Source organism: Impatiens glandulifera, chromosome 5 (genome assembly GCF_907164915.1).
Source record: "Impatiens glandulifera chromosome 5, dImpGla2.1, whole genome shotgun sequence".
In the NCBI taxonomy this organism is placed as follows: Eukaryota; Viridiplantae; Streptophyta; class Magnoliopsida; order Ericales; family Balsaminaceae; genus Impatiens; species Impatiens glandulifera.
Genome location: NC_061866.1, coordinates 41,584,148 through 41,607,221, shown reverse-complemented (window position 1 = coordinate 41,607,221; position 23,074 = coordinate 41,584,148). Strand labels below are relative to the sequence as shown.

Sequence of the window (23,074 nt, the reverse complement as noted above, 5' to 3'; positions counted from 1 at the left end):
TTCTCTGTTAATTCCATCTCTCTCTCGCCCTTAGCCTGAGCCTATTCTTCTTCACGTGAAAATGCCCTATCTCCGGCTTCTTGGCATTGGTCTCCACGGCATTCCTCTCCTCTTCGTTTTTCCTCGTCGTGGGAGAATGATTTTCCAGCCAAGAAGAATTTCTAATCATTAATATTACATAGTTAGTTTGCAAGAACAAAAACAAACCTTCATGTGATGTACGTGATGATTTATATATGTCTTACTCTAATTCGGAGATCGAGCTGGTTGGCATTGTTTCCAAGATCGAGAAGCGAAACAATCTCGAGAGAGTTCTCTCCGTCGTTAAATGCCCATGTTGTCATACCAGGTAAGACTGCAAAGACATCGCCTTGTCGAATTTCTCGAACCTTCTGATGCCTGTCCGACGAAAACCTCTCCTTCTCCTCTCCAAAACTAGCAAAATGTCTACCTGATTCGAATGTCTCAACGCAGCCTGGAATTACAGTCCCTTAGATACCTCTTCCTACATGCTCATTATAATTATTGCAAGTTTAAAAGAAAGACTTTTCAAAAGAAAAACATATATATATATGTATACCTCGTATGACATAAAAGATTTGAGGTACATTAGTGTAAGAAGGCAATAGTAGGCCACGTGACTGAATAATCTGTCTGATTGCGACAAAACCAGCACATCGAAACTCATCGTTTTCAAGATCCCAGACATGGGTTTCACCGGCCTCAGCCTGGATCCGACGGTTTGGTTCGCGGGCGCTGATTCGGTCGATGTCGCAGCTAGTTCTTGCCTGGAGACGGTGACGCTGCGGGCCGGCGAAGTTCTTCCATTGTTGCTGCTGCGGGCTGAATATGTCGGCAGTGCAGATTTGGAGCAGAAGAAGAAGATAGATGCTTAGAGAAAGCAATGCCATTTTGATCGAATTCTTGATCGTTGTTATTTATGATATTGGAGATAATATGAAATGGTTATTTGGGTAATGCTTTATTTATAGTTGAGAAGTAGTAAACTTAGAATATTAGAGTCATTAGACACGTTTATTATTCTACTTTTGACAACTCTATTTTTTGTGTATGTTTGTTTGTATATCATTTTTTAAAAAACTAGCTCATTGTTTTGTGTTTTGTATAAATTTTGGAGAATAATTTTAGTAGTTAACTTATATATCTCATATATATTCAATTATAAATGGGTTTTTGTGAGTTTAAGATATAGTTAAATAATGGTAATGGAATGATAATTATTTAATAATTGTGTAATTAGAAAAAAAAATGAATATATATATATTTTTTAAATTGACAAGGCTACATGAGTGATAATAAGAATGTGGTGATGGTTTGATGCAAAGGCATTAGGCTATGACAGCTCTTTTCTGTTTTTGGAGGGCAAAATTGACATTTGTTGACACTTGTTGATGATGAGGTACAAGAGCCATGCATTCATAAATATTCTTAAAAATGAAAGATTATATTTTATTTTTATTTTTTTAATAAAGAATTAATTCTAATTAAATCAAATAAGAAATTATAAATCTAACATTAATGTTTAAATAATAAAAAGTAATTGAGGTTTTAATGAAAATCAGCCAACAAATATGCAATTTCTTTAAGGTCGTGATTACAAAATGTTAGTATGCGGTGTCGGAGTAATCTCTACCAAAAAATCTGTGCAACGATAAATTTGATTTTGCTCGAGGATTTGTATGTAACGCCAAAAAAAGTTCAGTCAAATGATAATGGCAAGATAATTCCAATAACTAATTATTAAAAAAAACTCTTAATCCGATAAAAATATCTTTTTTTACTGCAAAGAAGGACAGAAACTCAAAAAATTATCAACACGATTAGATATGTATAAAAAACAAATGACTCACTAAAATTAAAAATTGATAGTATTATTTAAATTAAAAAAATACGAGACGACAAATTCAACTAAATAGAATGTCGTATCGAATAAAACATAACACCAACTTAAATCTGAGTGGTGGAAAAAAAATAAGACACGATCCCATACTTAAAAAAATGTAATGAAAAATTAAAAATAGGATGAACATTAGTTAATCGAAAATGGTTATATATATATATATATATATATATATATATATATATATATATATATATATATATATATGTATGCATATATATTTCTTTTTATTAAAAACACAATTTTATATAAGAGTTGCTTGTTGTATTTGTAATCCATGCATCATGATCAACTTAGACAAAATAAAACATAAAATATTAATGTCTTAACTTTCAATCAAATGTAAATAATTCCTCTCAAATAAGAGAACTCGATGAATAATAACCTATGGCCTATGCCAACTCTTCCAAATGCAATTTTCCAATAAGGTGATCTTCCATATTATTCAAACTTGAACAACTTATATTGCATAAAGAGCAAAATAATCCCAATTCTTCCAAATATTCCACTATGGAATGGTGCTTCTTCCCTCGAAGATGGTCTGGTCATATCCTTATCAGACCTCACCCAAACCTGGCATATATATTCGGCATTTTAACCGGCCAACATCTTTCGGAGATATAACTATGTCAGGGTTTTACCGATAATTTAATGTCGACGCAACAACTCTTTTTGTATAGTTACGATCCTCTAGTAATGGAACTTTATGTCGATCAGCACCCTAGAAGGAAGAAAATAAGTTTTGTTTATAAAACTATCAATCTCATGGATTAAAGCAATGAATTTTGTTCGATACTTGAGATTTTGAGAGATGACGAGATTGGAAAGGACATAGTCACATAGTAACCTTTTTGAGTTTTAATAGTTTGTTTAATCTTGGATTTTAAATAATTCTTCATAACGTATGATTTAAAAATTAAGACATTTCATTCACTAATTATAATATAAAAATAATTTTATTGGTTATTTGATGAAAAAAAGTTATATATTTGAATTTTAATCATTATAACGTTCTTTTACATTTAAAATTGAAGTTTTATAAAATTAAAATAAAAGTATTTTAAGATTTTTAATTGATAAATGAAGAGATTGAAAAATAAATGACTAAATATATAGATTTTTTTTTTTTAAATTCCCAATAATCAAATCACTTTCAATTTTTTTTTATGGAATTCATATTGTAGTATACATTTTTTTTTTTTAAATATGTCTATGATGTATTATTTGTAGTCATGTATACATTTTTATTTTCTTTCTTGTATTTGTGTTAATTTTTCTTATCTAATATTTGTTTCAATATGCTTAAACTATACTTTAATATTTCAAAACTATTTTAATAAAAAAAGTAAAATAAATATATTTAAAAGTTTGCATAGAAGGAAGATGTAATAATATACAAAATATTTTATAACATCAGATTCAAATTCACGAAAAATTAAAGTAGACAAACTTTAGATGCTAAGTCCAAATGCTTTTTCCCCTTAGGTGAGCCTGGATACTTGCCTTACTCGAACACCAAACATTGCACAATGAACACGACAACTCTTTTTTCTCCAACTTAAACACTTCGGTTAAGGCCACCTTGTGCTTCATCCCTTGAAAATGACTTTTCAAGGTCATTTCACTACTCGTCTTCACCTGGCATAGACCGCAACTATAAACCTCTTTATGGCCTCCTTCATCGATGTCATGTTTTTTCCCCTCTTTATGGCCTCCTTCATCGATGTCATGTTTTTTCCCCTCGATACTAGCCTTACTTGAACACCCAACCTTGCACAAAGAGCACGACAACTCCTTTTTCTCCAACCTAAACATTTCCGCTAAGACCGCCTTGTGCTTCTTCCCTTGAAAATGACTATTCAAGGTTATTTCACTACTCGTCTTCACTTGGCATATGCCACAACTATAAACTTCTTTAGGACCTTCATCTATGTCATGTTTTTCAACTGATTTTGATATTTGTGCAACATCTTTTTCATCATGGTTATTATACTCTAGCAATGCTCTTTCTTGTTCCTCAATCAAAGTAACAATGTCCTAGAACAATAACAAGAACAATAAAACAAAAAAATCACGATTCAATTCTTACTTAAAACATCTTAAAATGAAACAGAAATAATGATGGTGGAATCACACTAGTTTTTCTATCATCAATCAAATAAAATAAAATAAAATAAAAAAACAAACAAACCCTACTTTTAACTCATAGATAATGTAAGAAATTGAGATGTTCAAGTACCTGCACAATTGTCCCAAATCCTTCAACATTGAGAGCTTCATTTTCAACATTAGGTTTCCTTTCATCATGCAGAAACTTAAAAAGAAGATTAGTCAAAGTCAGAGACATATCAATGGAACAAAAATAAAAACATAAATTACTCACTTTTCTTACAATAAGATCCTCCAAACCTTCAGAACCATTAACTTCCAAAAACTCCTCTGCCATAGCTAAAAATATGGCCTTATTGAGAAGAACCATTTTGATGGACTTTTTCAAGTAATTGTTAATAAAAGAAAGTATCTCAAACAGAATGGGCTGAATGTGATGAGAGTAAACAAAGTAAGCTTGCTCGAACTGAGGTAATACCAACCAGCAGACAGTTCCTAGCTTGATGCAAAACCAGAATGGAATCCTAGTACATGATTGGGTTGTAATTTGTAAAGAGATGAGTGAAAGAAATCATAACTAAAACTAAAACAATAGTTACCATTGGATGATCTTGGCAAGAACATGTTCAAATAGTGAGAACAAAAAGAATAAGATCCAATAAGCAACCAGTTTGCGCATATCATTGTTTGAGTTGTTTTCCATTGACCTAACAGAGGCTAATCTGCATACATAGATTAATTCATCACATTTGTTTAATCTCAACAGTTCTTAATAAGTAACCTAATTAATGAAATGCCAGATAGAGACTTACATAGGATACCCAATAGCAAATAAAGACCTGCAAACACAATGTATGAAAGATATATATGAGAATGTTTTTAAAGTAAATGATTGACTAGAGAAGATGAAATATATCATATATGGTCACCAAACGAGATTCTCCAAGAATTGCAGTTGAAAATTGAGTGATCCCATCAAAATAAGATCCTTTCTTTGCCCTAAGTTTTCTACTATCAGGGTTTAGGGTTTATAATGAAAGATATTATGGTTTTTTTTTTGTGGCTAAAAAGATGTTTGAGAAATGGGAAGATGGAAAGAGTGACCTTTGTAGTTCCCATGAAGAAAGCATTCACTTTAAGCGGCAAATATTAAATTAAATAACAATTTTGTTATCAATTCTTCTAAATTAAATAACAACACAGCATATAATTTATTTATTTATTTCGAATATTGACTAAATTTAATACAAGAACTAAATGAAAAATCAATTTACCCATTAGATTTGTATTGTGTAAATTCATTTGTTATTATTGATCAATATTACAGAAACGAATTATGTATGATATCATTTTATGTTTGTAAATATAAGCATTATTATATATTTTTAATTAAAATAAAAAAAAAAATTAATTTGATAAATTTTTAAAATAATATCAAATCATATAAGAATAAAAGAAAGAATTTATATGAACAAGACTCGGACATCACCCAATAAATCTCAGTAATACTCTATAAAAGACTCAAAATACTAGTCATTTCTTGATAATGCAAAAGTAAATGAGTTACCGATTCAACTTTTGTGACGCATATCACAAAAACTAGCCATAATACAAAAAATTTCATGCATATATCATCCGTTAGATTTCACCATGAATAACGCTCCATCCAAAATCGAGATCTTGAATGGAATCTTTGACTTCCAAAAAATTTTCCAACAAAAAATTATATGTAATCATCTTAGCGAACAACTTGTAGCAATACGCCACATAAAAACTATTTATATTTTGTCAATGCATAACGTCTTGTTCAGACGGTGACACTTGTTTGTGTCATACCAAAAGTAAAACTCTATTATGAGACGAAATCTTCATAATGTTTAATCTCCTTTTATATCTAAATCGGGTATCAAAACCACTAGACCAATGATCAAACATGTCATTAACTGTGACATTTCTACATATATCAATAAAATTTAATCGAAGAATCACCCCCCACAGTGAATCTCGACTGCTCACGAAAAATTTTTCACATGAAATAAATGATCCTACAAATGCTACACTCTGCTGGATAATTAGACATTTTGGTGAACCAACTAGACCAATCATTATCATGTTTATAGCTGATTATCGATGTCAAAAGACTATTCGGCTTTATTGCAAATCTATTACACCATTTTGATAGAAGAGTTTTATTAAAATAAATAAGATCTTGAATATTTAGACTTTCTTTATCTTTAAAACATTTAACTTTATCACAACTAATTAGATGAAAAAATGACGAGTTAGAAGATCCCCATAGATATTTATACATTATTCTCTCTATTTTTCTACGCCACACTTTTAGGGAGAATGAATAACGACATCATATATGTGGGCACAAATGACAAGACACTCCTAATGAGGATTAATCGATCCTTTCGAGATTATTTTACTTTTCTATCTAGACAGTTTACATTTCATTTTAGTAATAATCGGATCATAATAGACTTTAGATCGTAATTTAGTACCTAATGGTATACCAAGATATGTTGACGGAAGACCAGAACCCCAGCACATTGTCAACCTCACCATTCTTCTATTTGTAACAAAATTTGAAAAAAAATGTATGACTTATTAAGATTAACTTGAAGACTGGAACATGCACCGAATAACCATAAAATATCTCGAATGTGTTTAAAAATTCTATTGATAATTTGAACCATGTAAAGCGTGTCATCAGCGAAAAAAATATGTGATGTGGCAAAATGATATATTCTTGACCCACAACTCACTTCATGAACGAGTCCCGAATTTTCTACGAAAGGCATCATTTTTTAGAGAGTTTCCATAACAACGACGAACAAAAAAATAGAGAGTGGATCATCATGTCTGATCCCTTTAGAGCTCTCAAAAAATACCTAAGAACTCCCATTAATAATGATAAAAAACTTGACCGTTGAGAGACAAAATCTAATCCAACAATCCATTTTGCACCCATTCTCATTTTGTCCATTATATCAAATAAAAACTCCCAATTGACATGATCATAAGTTTTTCGATGTCTAACTTGACAAAAATAAATTTTTTACCTCTTGAATTAGTTGAGTCCATGCACTCATTGACTATATCATAGATTTGAAAAAATTTGATGAACGAAATCTGATTACTAGATATGAGAGTCTCTAACACTCTCCGAAACCTATTGGCCAAAATTTTGCAAAAATCTTATAGAATGACGAAACAAGACTGATATGCCTAAACAACTTCACATCAATAGTTTCTAGAACTTTACGAATGACACATATCAAAGTAGAGTTTCATCTTTTATCAAATGAAGAAAAATGACCAATTGTTTCTATAATACCGATTTTAAGGAAAGACTAAGGGTGTGCTTGGTTCAAATAAAGGAATGAGAATAGGATTGGGATTGATAGATGTATGGAATGAGAATGGGTATGATTGATAGAAGTGTAGTGTTTGGTTAAGAGTTTTAATTATTCTCATTCCCATTGATAACGTTTGGATTTATAAGAAAAAAGTTATAAATATAATTTTGTTATTAAAATTATGATTAATTTTAATTTTATTATATTAAATTAAAAATATAAAATATTATTATTTTTATAACATAATTGTTTAAAATATATAAAATATTTAAGTGACATAATTTAATAAAATATAAACATCTAATATTTTTTCATATCAATTATATTTTTCAAAATAAAAATAAAAATAAAAATACTTATAACAAAAAAAATAATATTGAATGTAATGTTTTAATTTTTTACTAATTATAAATAAATAATTATTTATTAAATATAAATAATATAAGACAAAGTCTTTCAAATATTATATATTTTAAATTAAATATAATATTTTATTTAATAATATATTATAACATGGTATAATTTTTTTAATAATAATTTTTATTAAAATATTTTATATTTAATTTTTTAATACTTTTTTTATATAAAATTGTTATTTTATTTTTAGTTTTATATTTTAATTTTATTATTAATACATAATATTTAAAATTAATTATATTATTATTAGTTATTGTAATTATTATCAAAATTTTATTTAAAATAATTCCTTAATATTATTTAAATAATTGAAATTATTTATTCATAAATAAATAAAAATTTATTATTATGTTAATTATAAAATAACGTATAATATAATTATAAAATATATATAATATTATAATTATAATTATGAGAGAGAAAATAGGAGAGTGAAGATAATGGGAGAGAAAGTGTATTGCTCTAGAATGAGATTCATTCCTCCCAATTTAGAGAGGATTGAATGATTCCTGAGTATTTTCGGGAGCTGCTTTTCCCACCCCCTCCCTCACTCCTCAATCAACTCTAAAATGACTTATTTAACCCTGCCACCTTTATATATTTACATTTCTTATTTTATTTATTTTAGGGCGCCGTTGAAAACTTATTATTAAAAATATTATGTTTGATTAATTATTAATATATAATATTATTAAGACTTATTATTAAAAATATTATGTTTGAATAATTATTAATATATAATATTATTAAATAAAATATTATGATTATATTAATTATTAATTATTATTTAATAGATAATTTTATTTATAAAAATATTAATAATTATTAATATTATGTTTGACTAATTATTAATATATAATATTATTAATTAAAATTAGAAATAATTATTAATATATAATATTATTAATTAAAATTAAAAATATTATGATTGACTAATTATTAATATATAATATTATTAATTAAAATATTATAATTAGACTAATTATTAATTATTATTTGATAAATAATTTTTGTAAGTATTTTAATATATATATAATTAATATAATAAAATATTAATTATTTATATTTTATTAAATTATTATATATTTCAATATTTAATATATTTTAAATAATTATAATATAAAAATAATAATATTTTGTATTTTTAATTAAATAAATAAAGTTAAAAAATATTAAAAATTAATTAATTAATTATATTTAATAAAAACACTCAATAATAAAATAAAATAAAATAAATAAAATAAGAAATGTGTAAATATATAAAGGTGGTAGGGATAAATAAGTCATTTTAAAATTAATTAAGGAGTTAAGCGGGGGTGGGAATATGGGAGGGGTGGGAAAAGCAATTTGCATTTTGGAATCAAATCAATATCCTAGAATCAAAACCACCAACCAAACATCTCATTTCATTCTCTTTCCCATTCCTGAGTACAAAAACCGAGTACAAAAACCACGTACCAAGCATGCCCTAAGCCTTCTTAAAAAAATTAAGTAAACCCGTTGTATCACAACGCTTTATCACTTCCACACCCCTTAATGGCCTCTTCAAACTCCTCTAAAGTAAAACGAGCCTCCAACATATCTTTTTACGTTGTACTAATTGAATAAAATATTTATCATTCAATTCAATGTAGGTGTAATCTTAAATGGATTCTTAAATAAACCCTTATATAATTTCTTATATAATTTGACAATACTCGTAGATATTTCAGGTTCACTATCATGAACTTCCCCCTCGTTCGAGATCAAATTAATCACATTATTTCTTGTTTGCGTGTTAAAGATCTCATGGAAAACTTGATGTTTCTATTTGCGACTCTTAACCATGTAGCTCGTGTGCATCAATTCCTTACTCCTTACACATATCGAGTAACTTGCTAACAATGTGAATCCGAGAATTAACCTCCTTAGCGGAGAGTTCACGAATCTCCTCATCCTCGTCAACAACATTAATTTCATTATACAAGTCATTTATTTTAGCACAAAATAGAGCACGATCTCTCACGAACCAACTTTTGAGAAACTTACGTAAATTCCTTAAGTTCACAAAGAGATTACTCGATGGAGAACCAAATGATGACTGATTCATCCACCATGATTGCACACGCGGTATAAAGTCATTTTTGATCAACTATTTATTTTCGAATCTAAATTGTCGACATGTTCTCTCCATCTTTCGGTGTTCCATCAAGATCGGTCGGTGATCTGAACAACTTCATTGAATGAACTTTTTAAATATATCAGAAAATCCTTAAAAGATTGATTCACTAATTATAAATTTGTTGATACGAGAATGAACGCGACCCTCATTATCATTACCTCTCCTAAAGGTGAATTGGCCACCTTCTAAAGGTAAATCGATCGGTTCAAGTTCTTCAATTATCTCTGAGAACTCGCGCATTAGGCTGTTATGTCTATTGGCCTATTTTCTTTCAGACGGGAATCTAACTTCGTTCATGTCGTCCGTAAAAACGATTGGTAATCCCAAAGACTAGCCACATTCTTCATCTCATTAAAGAACTTTGTTTTAAATTATGAAAGAACCGATTCATAGACCAAAAAAAATTATGTTTTAAAATATTATTGCATCTAAATCAACATATAAACTCAAAATTTATCAGCTTTGCTCGATCAAAACACAACTTTAAGACCTATATATTATAGAAGGTCCATATGCTATTTGAGAATCGAATTGGGTCAATTAGTTTGAACTATCCAAATTTTAATAATTTAAAGTTTTTTTTAAAAAGAATGACAAAACATTTGTCTTATTATAACATGTCATTTTCATTTTCAATTAATTTGATACGCTTATAAATAAAGTGATATTTGTAGATGTTTTGAATTGAGCATTTTTTCTAAATTTACCTATTTTAATTTGTTGGAGGTGGTTTGGAAGACTAAAATATGTATATCTAAGAAAAGATTTGAAAAAATTCAAATAGAGATAAATTTGAAATTTATTTTTTACAGAATTTCAAAACGACATAATTTTGTTTTCTAAATTATCAATTTGTACGTATTAATATATTAAATTGACTATTTTTTCGAGTTATATGCGTTTCAAATTATCAAATATAGTTGGAATACTTTAAGAAAATGTGTGATGGGTAAGAATAATTGAAAATTTGTAATATCATATCACTAGTGTTTTGTTTTGTTTTATAAGAGTTTGTTCGGATTGGGGTTATTTGAATAACCTAAAAAGAGAAAAAAGTAATGATTGGTTGATGATTTTGAGAAGGTGATGATTATATTTGGTAAAATGACTTAAAGGGTATTGATATATATAAATAAAATAAAAAATAATAATTTAAAATAGAAGGTATTTTAATATTTTGGTTAATGAAATGAGTAATGTGATTGGTGAGAAGTGATTGATTAGAAAATTGATTTGGTATAGATTAAATAAATAACCTAACAAGGCCTAAATGTAGTTTTGTGACGGTTACTTCTTTCTTCTTTTGGGTTGAGGATAGACTTTGGAGAACAAGGAATTAGGGATACAAGGAAATATGCTACAGACTACACTCGTCATGGCTTCCTCCTTAACGTCAATGCCGTCAACGAGCTCATCCCCTGTTCCCTCCTTCATTTCCAACCTTCGCGCTAGTTTTCTTTCTGGTCGCGCGCTATCAAGGCTACCAAATGACGGAAGCACGAGGAGGAGGAACCCAGCTTCCTTCGCCGTCTTAAGCGCAAAATCCGGGGAAACGAGGCCGCTTCAATACCGAAAACTCGGGGATTCCGATCTTCATATCAGTGAAATCACTTTGGGAACGGTAATCAACTTTACCCATATTCTGTTTTCCTCAAATTTTTCCTAATCATTCATTGCTCACTGTATGTGACAGTACTACTTACCTATTCTTCTTGAAGGAGAATTCGTTTGCTTAAAGGATTTCACTTCTTTTCTTATTCTTCAGATGACTTTTGGACAGCAAAATACAGAGAAAGAGGCCCATGAAATTCTTAGTTATGCATTTGAACATGGAATTAATGCTTTAGATACTGCAGAGGCTGTAAGATCTTTCAACTATTTCCTCATATTTTCTGTACTAATTAATTCTTAGTTTCTCATTTCTTACAAAATATTAACAATTTGAACATAGTATAAGAGAAAGAAGTTCATCCATCATGTCTTTGTATCTTTGGCTGTCTTTTCTTCTATTCTACTGAGCAAATGCTTACTTGTTGAATATCATATCATAGAAGTGGAACTGATATCTTTGTTTTTCTTCTTCCCGACCCCCAAATAAATAAGTATCCTATCCCCATGAAAAAAGAGACTCAGGGAAGAACAGATTTGTATGTTGCTAGCTGGCTCAAGTCACAACCACGTGATAAGGTACTCTTCGATTGTTTTCAGAATGTATATTGTATTTCGAATCTCGAAACTAAGATAGCAAGATTATACTTTCTACATGGATTTATCTGTTTTCACCTCCTAACTTTTTTGTGCATTTCTTTGAACAATCACTTTATGCAATAGAAACACATTATTTCTGTTTCCGTTAACATCTAATTCATGCGCATTAGGATATATCTAGCTTGAACCTACATTTGTCCTTTGCAGTAACAACATTATTTAACATAAAAAAGTTCAGTATTTTAGGATCATAAAGCTAAAGTTTGTATTTATGCCTCAGTTATATTTGATACTGCTGTTGGTATGGAATTTAATTCCACTAGAAAAGTGAAGTGGGTTATGTTTTTTTTCTTCTAATGGACAGGTTATTGTGGCGACAAAAGTATGTGGGTATTCAGAGCGAGCAAGTTACTTACGTACCAATGCAGAAGTTCTGCGGGTTGATGCTGCAAACATTAGAGAAAGTGTTGAGGAAAGCCTAAAGCGTCTCAATACTGATTACATTGATTTATTGCAAATTCATTGGTGAGCTTCTGTAGATTTCTTATTTACATCTTGCTGTTTGTTTCTCTTTTGGAGATTGTTGAGGCACCTTTGTTGGAAGTAAGACTTCCCTGGAAAAACAAAGAAGGCGAAAAAAAGTTTGACGAGATGTTCATACCTAATATTTTGTTTCACTTAAAATAGAACTCATTGCTTGAAAAAAGTTATAAACGAAGACTTAAGATTCTGAGTAATAATCAAAACAGGTCTGACTCGATTTGAACCTTTCTCAAATTTCATGTCCTATTTTGAATATAACTAAGAATCAACCATGATTTATATGTTTTGCCTAACTTCAGGTTCGAAAATAAGTTTTTGGCAGATTGATCAGTCACATTTTGATTTACCATGCATTTTAGTTCATATTTTTCTGTTCTTTTTTTCACCCCTTGGAGTATGAAAGGTCTATTAACTGTGGAGTCGAACAGTGTAACTATTTATCTATTATTTATTTTGATGCATGACCAATTGTTTTACTTATGATTCAGGCCAGACCGTTATATACCACTGTTTGGCGAATTTTTTTATAATCCTTCAAAATGGAGGCCTAGTGTACCATTTGTAGAACAGTTACAAGCCTTTAAAGAGCTCGTCGACGCTGGGAAGGTACACAGGCTTATGATTTCTTTTTTCCTGCGATAAAATTCTTTAATGTACTCAGGTTCGACGATTATTGATATCTCAAACATGATTATATATGTGATTAGCTAAGAGCTTGTTTGATGTAGTTATTTCTTTTTGGAAAAATCACTTGTTTGATGAAAAGGTATATTGTTTGGGATAAATGACTAAAATATCATTCGTATATAACATTTTAAAATGTTATAAAATAAAGGGTGTTTTAGTTGATGATTTGAATGATGTTCAGATGATGGGGTAAAGGGATAAAGGGTTCTTTGGATTAAATCCAAATAATCCTTAAGGCCTAAGAAATTATATAATGATTGTATGATACAGGTGCGCTATATTGGTGTCTCTAATGAAACATCCTATGGAGTGATGGAATTTGTTCATGCTGCAAAGATTGGAGGACTACCAAAGATTGTCAGTATACAGAACAGCTATAGCCTGCTAGTTAGGTGCAAGTTTGAAAGTGAGTTAATAATCTTTCGTTGTTTACATCTTGTAAGTTAATTATGTTTTTAAGTGTTTTACATCTTTGTCTCCTTTGTGTCTTTTATGCTGTAGTTGATCTTGTTGAAGTTTGCCACCCGAATAATTGCAACATAGGCTTACTAGCTTATTCCCCTCTTGGAGGTGGAGCATTGACGGGGAAATACATTGATCTTGAATCTGAAGCTGCGAAAAAGGGAAGGCTTAACCTTTTCCCTGGTTATATGGAAAGATATAACAGATCTCTTGCAAAGGTACGTATGTACATTTATTATGCCTTTTATAATTTGTGCGATAATTCATGGTAGTGTAGTAATGTACATGGTGGCTAAATTTGATCATTAATGACTTGTAGAATTTCTAGAAGTAACCTTTTAGGATGTGTAGTTTTGAATTTTTAGGAGTGACGTTTTGATCCTATTTACAAAATCTCATTGGTTTAAAATATAATCTTCATCGTGATCCAAAAAGTAAATTTGTATACCAAATGAAGCTAAAATTCGGACCATGATGTGGATCATGATCTTGAAAACAATTTTAGTTTTAATAACAATTTTCAGTAAGATAGTGATTATGTCAAATATTGAGAAAATATACCAATTTCTAAATTTTGTTTGGAAATTGTAGGAGGCAACAATACAATATCTTGAAGTGGCGAAGAAACACGGGCTGACACCAGTAGAGTTAGCGCTTGGATTTGCTAGAGACAGACCATTTATGACGAGCTCTATTGTTGGTGCGACGTCCGTTAAACAGTTAAAAGAAGATATCGATGCTTTTGTTACAACTGAGCTACCATTGCCACCTGAAGTGATGGCGGATATTGAAACTGTTTTTAATAGATACAAAGATCCAGCTATCCTTTAGGTTAAATTGAGAGCATCAATTGTTGATCTCTCTAGTTAAATCTCATATCCATTTGCCCTGCATTTGTGTTGTGGGAGAATAGATATGGAACATATACAAAAATATCTAACTTTGTTGTACTTGTAATTTGTAAACTTAAAAATGATAAATTATCTCAGTGATAGAACACAATAATTCTTGTCATCATAGTCATGTGTGGTTTATTTGAAAATAATCACCATTCTTTTTTCTTTTCAGAGAACTTCAATCAAACAGCGAGTACGTTAAAATCTGATAAATGCCTTGTTCAAATTTTAATTGTTCACAAAAACAACTGGACTATTCTACGACTAGGTCACGGGTAGCTATATTTTCTACTCCGATTCTGACTTCAACCGAATTGATTAGGTTTAGAAACTAATTGTCTAAGAATTATGTGGTTCGTGATGAATTATGTGGTTTCGTGCAAGATATGATGTTCTGACTTCTGAATATTTTAATAACCGATTTGATTAGGTTTAGAAACTAATTGTCTATGAATTATGTGGTTCGTGCAAGGATACGATGAATAAGAGATATACGTAACCGTTTGCGCAAGAGTTGTGATAGGGTAACGAATTTAGAACGAAAGTAATGTCACAAATCGACGAGTTAGAAACGAAATTAATGTCACGAATCTGACCTGGTCTGTCACTTAAGCAGAAGAGAGAAATACAAAAAAAAAAATGAACATGACAATTTTTCAAAAAAAAAAATGTTTCTCTCTCCTGCACATGGCCATGTTCAGGACAAAAATCTCTCGAACATAACTATGTTTGGGACAAATTTTTCTCGAACATGACAATGTTCGGGACAAATTTCTCTCGAACATTGTCATTTTTCAAAAAAAATATTATTTTTTCTCTTTCCTCCGAACATAGCCATTTTCCCGAAGAGAAAAAAAAAATAAAATTTTCTCTCTCCTCCCAAACATGATATTTTTTCAGATTTTTTTTTCTCTCATTCCTACACATGTGGTAGTTCACGTCGTTTTTTTTTCCGTTATAATTTTGTTGCCCAAATACTCTCGTTGAAATTGTTCTAAGAAAGTCTTAAATAAAGATGTTTGCATCGATAGAAAACATTATCTTCTTTTAAATATTTAATGATTAAGTGTTTTAAGTGTACCTATATTTTTTTTTTATTTAATGATTGTGCTTTAAGTGTACGTATATTTTTTTTCTAAATAAAAGCTTTTAAGTCTCAATTTGAAATAGTATAGAAACTTGAGGTCCTAGTTTATTATTAAATATGGGAGACGGTTTTCGGTTTGCATGTAGAAGATGGTCTAAAGAAGCGCGCCAATATCGCGGTCTCATTTGGTTTGATCTGCAAAAACGTCTCACTCAAATCTCTCTCTCCTTTCTTCTTCTCTGTCCACATTTGATCATTTGATTATACGAGCTCTGCTAGATCCATTCTCCATCAGACACAAGAAACGCAAACTTTGCTGCTCTTTTGCTCCAAATCACTTGATAATTCACTCTCTGAAGCTAGTTAATCTCAAATCGTTCATCAGCTTCCAGATCTGAAAACGAAGAACCCGTAGATTAGTCATCATTCATCTCCATTTTTGATGATACGACGAAGAATAACAACAACGAGCCTATTCTATCATCTGCATCCATGAAGACTGTCCGCGTAACGCTCCCTATACGGTTTCTCATGATTTTGATTCACATGGAATGGCAGATTCTGTTAACTATGCCAATCCTGATCGTGATATCGAACAGGTCTCTCTTTCTCTTTTGTCTCTAACGTAACGTAGCATATCTTCATCCGCATCTATAGGCCTGATTAATGTATTCTGATATATAACGTCGTTAGAAGAGAAAACTATCATATTATCAGGATCTAATTAGAACTTCGTGTTTATTATGAGCATCTAACGATGAATTAATCTAATCCTTATGTTTTGTATACTATTATGATTTGTGTAATCATAAAGCATGTAGAGCTTTGCCTAATTTCAGAAAAGAGTAAAAAAAATGTATACCTAGGAGGAATAAGTATTGGATTTCATTGATATGGTGTATGTATGATTCCGCTTTTCTGTAAAAGTTATGTGATAAAGTTGTTTGTACTCGTTTGCAGGCCCTTATTGTTCTGAAAACAGGTGCACAGCTAACTAAATACAGTAGGAAAGGGAAGCCTAAATTTTGTCGATTCAGAGTTTCTTCAGTGAGTGGTGTTCAGCCTTTTACTTCTTCTTCTTATTCTTCAAGATATAACATAAGTTGTTCCAACTGCAGACTGCACTAGTTATCGAAACCATTTATTCCTTCTTTTAGATGAATGATGTTAGCTCCTTCCTATTCAAATTCAAAATCACAATCCACTAATTCCCTGCACTACTTTGTAGACACTACATTGATATGGTTATCTCATGGAAACCTTTGCAGGATGAGACTACATTGATATGGTTATCTCATGGAAAAGAAAGGAATTTGAATCTATCTTCAGTTTCACGTATCATTCTTGGACAACGAACGGTCAGTTTCTTCTTCTCTCTTTTATCTTTCAAGCGAAAAATATTTCTTTTAACCTTTGATTACACACAGGCTGTTTTTAGAAGATATTTGCGCCCTGAAAAGGAGTACTTATCGTTTTCTCTCATATATAACAATGGAGAAAGATCCCTTGATCTGGTTTGTAACAAATCTATTTCCTTTAAATTTCAATTATTTTTCTGCAACTCAAACAGTTTTCGATAAATTCCAATAGTCATGTATTGCTACTTCTGTTATCATAATAGATTATTTTGTCTAATATTTCATATTCAATTAGATTTGCAAGGACAACACCGAGGCAGATTTGTGGCTCACAGGCCTCAAGGCTTTAACTTCTACTGATCAAACTGACAATAGACATACTCAAAGTGATATTAACAACGTAAGTTTCAGCTCAATTTGGCCATAAAATATCAATCGAGTTCTTTGACAGCTCATGGCTATATTGTGAACTGTATTGCTCAAATCCATAAGTAGTTAGATAGTTCTGAGGTATATTTTCAGTTTGAGGTAGCCATAGGTTGATAGTTCGTGCTGAATGTAACTGTTTATATTGTGAACATCGAGCAGAGGACATGGAAAAGAAAATTAATAGCCTGCAAGAATTTAGTTTCCCCCCTTATGATGCGGTTGGATTCACATAAAGAAACACCGAGTAGTTAAACGTCATTAAGTTGAGTATAATTCACAGTCAATATTAATTAGTGATCAATTTTATGTTTCCTATCAACAATATTCATCTTATTAGACCATAGTGATATTAATTCATGTCTAGCTAGATCTGTCTCTCATTAAGACCCTCATTTCCTTTCAAATTTAAATGACTCCATGACAGTAATATCATATTGTCTTCAAAGTGCTTTTCAGTTGGAATTGAATTTGAGATTTCAGCCTCTCAAGTTCAAACACTTGCCATTTGTACTACCTAAGACACTAATATACTCGGCCCCCATTTGATACAAAGATATATAAGTTATATAATACAAATGGTATAGAGGTATAAGAGAAGGATTGTATTATGTGTTAAGTTTGTTTAGTTGAAAGTGGTGGAAACAAGTTAGAGTTTGTTAGATGTGTTTGGTAAAGTTATAAAGATATGCTATAAGAACAAAATGACATTTTTATTTGAATTACATGGTGAAATGAATGGGATTTAACAGGAAGATATTTGATTGAAACAAAGAAGGATCCCTGTTCTAGATACATAATTACTATGCACTGAGCAATTCAATCTTGAGTTTTTTGGTTGATTAATAGATTAAATAGATGAATTAGAAAAGGGAATATAATTTAGTTGTTTGTGCAAATTATCCTCAGGTAGATATTGTTGTTGGTACAACAATAGAGGTCACTTCAAGTATCACTGCTCGTGATAAGGTGTTTATTGATTCAATCTCTACTGAATCTTCTAGTGGTTATCCAACCCCGGATGTTCGATCTGAACGTTCAAATATGCAAGGAAGACAAAGCATTGGAGATGGTTTTCGACTGAGTGTTTCAAGCAACCCCAGTATTTCAAGTCAAGGTTCAGATGATATAGAGTCATTAGGCGATCTTTATGTCTGGGGAGAGATCTGGTGTGACAACACTGACGGGTCTCTAAGTTCATTTCCTTCGAGAAATGAAGTTCTGACTCCTCGGCCCTTAGAATCAAATGTTGTTCTCGACGTTCATCAAATTGCTTGTGGCGCTAGGCACGTCGGTCTTGTTACAAAGCAAGGTGAAGTCTTCACATGGGGAGAAGAATCTGGTGGGAGATTAGGCCATGGTATTCAAAAAGATTTCAGCCGTCCTCGTCTTGTCGAATATCTTGCAGTTACAAACGTGGAATTCGTTGCTTGTGGGGAACATCATACATGTGCTATATCTGCATCTGGTGATTTATACACATGGGGTGATGGCTCTCATAACGTGGGACTTCTTGGTCATGGTGCCGATGTTAGTCACTGGGTACCCAAAATGGTTTCAGGTCCGTTAGAAGGAATTCAAATTATGGCCATTGCTTGTGGCACATGGCACTCTGCGTTGATAACTTTAAACGGCAAGTTGTTGACATTTGGTGATGGAACATTCGGTGTATTGGGTCATGGCGATCGAGAAACAGTCTCTTTCCCTAAAGAAGTTGATCTGTTAAGTGGTTATAAAACAGTCAAGGTTGCATGTGGCGTTTGGCATACTGCAGCCATAGTAGAGGTCATGGGACAGAACGGTCCCAATTCTTTATCAAAGAAAGTCTTCACTTGGGGCGATGGTGATAAATACCGATTAGGTCATGGTGATAAGGAGTCACATCTACATCCAACTTTCGTCTCTTCTCTTATGGACTACAATTTCCATCAGCTGGCATGTGGTCATTCCATGACCGTTGGATTAACCACATCAGGCCATGTATTCACAGTTGGAAGTACTGAATTCGGTCAGCTAGGGAATCCAACTTCTAACGGAAAGATACCTTGCCTGGTTCAGGACAAATTGGTGGGTGAGTTCATCGATGACATATCATGCGGTGCACATCATGTTGCGGTGATGACTTCGCGTGGCGAAGTATTTACATGGGGAAGAGGTGCACATGGGAGATTGGGACATGATGATACAGAGGATAGGAAAGTACCGACACTTGTTGAAGCACTGAAAGATAGACATGTAAAGAACATAACATGTGGGTCGAATTACACTGCGAGCATATGCATTCATAAATGGGTATCTGGAGCTGATCAATCTGTTTGCTCTGGCTGTCGACAACCGTTTGGTTTCACAAGGAAAAGGCATAACTGTTATAATTGTGGGCTGGTTCATTGCCACGGTTGTAGTTCAAAAAAAGCTATGAAAGCAGCTATGGCCCCAACTCCAGGGAAACCCCACCGTGTATGTGACTCTTGTTATAATAAATTAAAAACTGCTGAGGCTGGGAATGCGACTAATGTTACTAGGAGGGCTGTTGCTCCTCGCTCTATAGATTTTCGAGAAAGATCCGACAGGGTGGAGCCTAGAAGATCAAGAATGTTGCTGGCTCCCAATATTGACACAATGAAGTATCCTGCAAAACCGTGGAACAGGTTTATATCTTTATCACATACATTGTTTTGAACTTCCATCAACTTTAGCACTGAAATATGAATTACCTTTCTTCCAGCTCACAGAGGGGGAGTAGTCAGCATAATGTTTACAGGGCCCCAATTGTAGCTCCACCACAATCCAGTGCAAACTCCAGACCATCTTCACCATATACTAGGAGACCAAGCCCTCCGCGATCTGCCACACCCACATTCTCTAGGGGTGTAATCGATAGTCTTAAGAAGACGAATGAGTTTCTAAACAAAGAAGTGGTGAAATTGCAAGACCAGGTAAGAAACCAATTTGTTTATAAGTTAAAAGAAATTTCTGGACTAAGAAATTTGCTTTTGATTTTAGGCTAGAGGTTTTAAGCATAAATCGGACTCCCAAGATGAAGAGATTAAAAAGTTTCAAAAAACGATATCAGAAGCTACTCTTGCAGCTGGAGAAAGATCTTTCAAATGTTCAATTGCAAAGGAGGTCATTACAACTATTTCAGCTCAGGTTATTATTACTATCTTTTTTTCTTGGTTTCATCATAATTGGTGTAATATTGTCTTCTTAATATGAGCATCATATGGTTTTTCAGCTGAAAGGAATGACAGAAAGTTTGCCAGAGGAGGTACTTAACAGCGAAAGTTTTAAGTCATTGTGTAGTCGGATTGAAGGATTTCTAAGCTCGGAAGAACATGAAAGGCAAACAATGGGCAGCAGCTCATATGAGGATAACGGGGACCATCACCTATCACAAACAAATGAAGATAACAACAAGTCATCAATATCATCTCAGACAGGCCATGAGAATGAAAGTTCTAGATATGCTGGTGTTGCAATTCATGGGGTGAAAGAACTTAATGAGCAATTTGAACCTGGTGTCTATGTTACCTTAATACAACTACAGAACGGTTCAAAACTCTTCAAACGAGTAAAATTCAGGTAAAAAATTAATGGCTTCGCCCGGGCTCGAACCGGAGACCTTCAGTGTGTTAGACTGACGTGATAACCAACTACACCACGAAACCAAGTTGTGTTGATTATATATTTCTTATTTGATTATTCTGAATTGTTTTGACAGTAAAAGAAGATTCTCGGAGCAACAGGCAGAGGAATGGTGGAAGGAAAACAAAGATAGATTGCTAAAGAAGTATAACCCACCATTGACTAGCAGTGATGAAACTGAATCATCTGATGGTCATACTACCACCTAGGAAGGAAGGAAGAACCCAAATGGTATGATTTTTAACTTTACTACTCTATTGAACTCCTCCTTATGTTTCTCATTCACAAAAGATTTATCAGTTATTTTCAGATCATATATGAGACTTCTGAGGACTTGAAATGAGAAAAAAAATTAATAAATAAATCTAGCAATTCAATTTGCAAAGAGGGGTGGCTTTGTTTGTAATTTTGTCACTCATTGATTTTGTATTTTTGGTATTGTTGAATTGTAAAGAGGTGTAAACTGTTGTCATGTATCCCCTCTCCCCTCCTCACCTAAAGACACTCATTTTCAATTTAATGTTTTTTATCAGGATTTATTCTTTATTATGGCTAGTATATGACCCTATATTCTAGGGGAAATTTGATGAGATGACTCTCATAATAGGGTAAATGAGCCGATAACAAATGCATAATTTTAAATGTGCTGGTGACCACTTCATATTTTATGACGAAATTTTCTCTGTCGCAAGACACAACCGGATGTAATGTGAAAAGTCCATAATCGCGAGACGTACCCCCAGTTGCGAGAACCGACATTTGTGAGACGCAACCGGCAATCGCGAGACACAATCGGTAATCGCGAGACGCAACCGGCATTCGTGATACGCAACCGACATTTGCGAAATGCAACCGGCAATCGCGAGACGCAATCGAATCGCGAGCCGCAACCGGCAATCCGATTGTGGACTTTTCACATGGCATCCGGTTGCGTTTCGCGATAGGGACAATTTCGTCAAAAAAAATATGAAGTGGTCACCCGCGCATTTAAAATTATGCGTTGGTCACTAGCTCATTTACTCCCCTTTTTAAGATTATTTTGTCAAATTTCTCTCTTCTTGAAGGATTTAAATTTAGGAATTTTTAGTGAGAATAAAACTTAGATTTATTTTTGTTGAGTTTACTTGTTGCTAGCTTCATTTCATTTGAAATGCTATCTTATTAGCCAAGATCTCATTAAATTGTTTTTGGTTTTATTCGTTGGCTACTTTTTTTTAGCTATAAACTCAATTCTTTTAACAAGATATATTTCAATTTTATATAATGTATTACTCTCCAACTAAGTATCTTTAACATATTTAAATACATTTTTGTTTCAAAATTCGATCTATTGGACCTTGTTCCATATCATAATTCAAAAATATCATATCATCCTTCCTTCTCAATTATATTAGTCAAATTCATTATCTGAAATACTAAAATATCTTATATGTTAAATTATTATTTTTTATTTTATTATTATATATAAATACCTTTTCAAATTTTTTTGTCAAAAAAAAATTACCTTATCAAAAATCATTATTTTCTAAATAACTAGATTATTTGAATAACCTAAACTCGAACAAGGCCTTAGTTTAAATATGATTTTGTCCGGGTTATTTCTTTTTTTCGCGTTTATTTTTGGAGCCATTTAAATTGTTTTAAAATTGAATCTGAAACATTTGAATTTTTTTGATACAATGGTATTTAAAAAAATAATAATAAATTACTTAGTTTTTATATTCGAAACAATCGTTACTTAATTATTGTTTGAGTTTTATTGTAGAAGACTCGTTTCATCTCTAAATCA

At 31.7% G+C, this 23,074-nt stretch overlaps 4 protein-coding genes and 1 non-coding gene across 5 annotated transcripts; 2 read left to right on the top strand and 3 right to left on the bottom strand.

Annotated features, from left to right (window-relative positions):
• Window positions 1-41: 41 nt before the first annotated feature.
• LOC124939371 (cocosin 1-like) lies at window positions 42-911 on the bottom strand. The gene is made up of 3 exons (XM_047479851.1): window positions 581-911; window positions 246-475; window positions 42-161 (listed from the first exon to the last, which is right to left on the bottom strand). Exons 1-3 carry the CDS (start codon window positions 909-911, stop codon window positions 42-44), a joined length of 681 nt encoding a protein of 226 aa, XP_047335807.1.
• Window positions 912-3,379: 2,468 nt separating this feature from the next.
• LOC124939370 lies at window positions 3,380-9,901 on the bottom strand. The gene is made up of 6 exons (XM_047479850.1): window positions 9,666-9,901; window positions 4,843-4,869; window positions 4,630-4,752; window positions 4,305-4,554; window positions 4,161-4,235; window positions 3,380-3,958 (listed from the first exon to the last, which is right to left on the bottom strand). The coding sequence occupies exons 1-6, from the start codon at window positions 9,899-9,901 to the stop codon at window positions 3,380-3,382; spliced, it is 1,290 nt and encodes a 429-aa protein (XP_047335806.1).
• Window positions 9,902-11,261: 1,360 nt separating this feature from the next.
• LOC124940153 (protein tas) lies at window positions 11,262-14,890 on the top strand. The gene is made up of 8 exons (XM_047480636.1): window positions 11,262-11,594; window positions 11,739-11,834; window positions 12,077-12,160; window positions 12,546-12,706; window positions 13,213-13,330; window positions 13,682-13,817; window positions 13,913-14,091; window positions 14,465-14,890. Exons 1-8 carry the CDS (start codon window positions 11,328-11,330, stop codon window positions 14,702-14,704), a joined length of 1,281 nt encoding a protein of 426 aa, XP_047336592.1. The 5' UTR covers window positions 11,262-11,327; the 3' UTR covers window positions 14,705-14,890.
• Window positions 14,891-16,407: 1,517 nt separating this feature from the next.
• LOC124939369 (PH, RCC1 and FYVE domains-containing protein 1-like) lies at window positions 16,408-21,602 on the top strand. The gene is made up of 10 exons (XM_047479849.1): window positions 16,408-16,455; window positions 16,817-16,903; window positions 17,125-17,214; window positions 17,284-17,370; window positions 17,510-17,614; window positions 18,550-20,288; window positions 20,366-20,576; window positions 20,644-20,790; window positions 20,876-21,222; window positions 21,362-21,602. The coding sequence occupies exons 1-10, from the start codon at window positions 16,408-16,410 to the stop codon at window positions 21,492-21,494; spliced, it is 2,994 nt and encodes a 997-aa protein (XP_047335805.1). The 3' UTR covers window positions 21,495-21,602.
• Window positions 21,235-21,308, bottom strand: TRNAV-AAC. The gene has a single exon. It is a non-coding gene; the product is annotated as a tRNA-Val (tRNA).
• Window positions 21,603-23,074: the final 1,472 nt, after the last annotated feature.

Coding starts and splice junctions, on each gene's coding strand:
- LOC124939371 (XM_047479851.1), bottom strand. CDS start 911: ATGGCATTGCTTTCTCTAAGCATCTATCTTCTTCTTCTGCTCCAAATC. Junction 476..580: donor AATCTTTTATGTCATACGAG/GTATACATATAT, acceptor CTGTAATTCCAG/GCTGCGTTGAGACATTCGAA. Junction 162..245: donor AGCTCGATCTCCGAATTAGA/GTAAGACATATA, acceptor ATTAATGATTAG/AAATTCTTCTTGGCTGGAAA.
- LOC124939369 (XM_047479849.1), top strand. CDS start 16,408: ATGGCAGATTCTGTTAACTATGCCAATCCTGATCGTGATATCGAACAG. Junction 20,577..20,643: donor TGGTGAAATTGCAAGACCAG/GTAAGAAACCAA, acceptor TTTTGATTTTAG/GCTAGAGGTTTTAAGCATAA. Junction 21,223..21,361: donor TTCAAACGAGTAAAATTCAG/GTAAAAAATTAA, acceptor TTGTTTTGACAG/TAAAAGAAGATTCTCGGAGC.
- LOC124939370 (XM_047479850.1), bottom strand. CDS start 9,901: ATGAATCAGTCATCATTTGGTTCTCCATCGAGTAATCTCTTTGTGAAC. Junction 4,753..4,842: donor TTTGCTATTGGGTATCCTAT/GTAAGTCTCTAT, acceptor CTATGTATGCAG/ATTAGCCTCTGTTAGGTCAA. Junction 4,555..4,629: donor CTTGCCAAGATCATCCAATG/GTAACTATTGTT, acceptor ATCATGTACTAG/GATTCCATTCTGGTTTTGCA.
- LOC124940153 (XM_047480636.1), top strand. CDS start 11,328: ATGCTACAGACTACACTCGTCATGGCTTCCTCCTTAACGTCAATGCCG. Junction 11,595..11,738: donor GTGAAATCACTTTGGGAACG/GTAATCAACTTT, acceptor CTTATTCTTCAG/ATGACTTTTGGACAGCAAAA. Junction 14,092..14,464: donor ATAACAGATCTCTTGCAAAG/GTACGTATGTAC, acceptor TGGAAATTGTAG/GAGGCAACAATACAATATCT.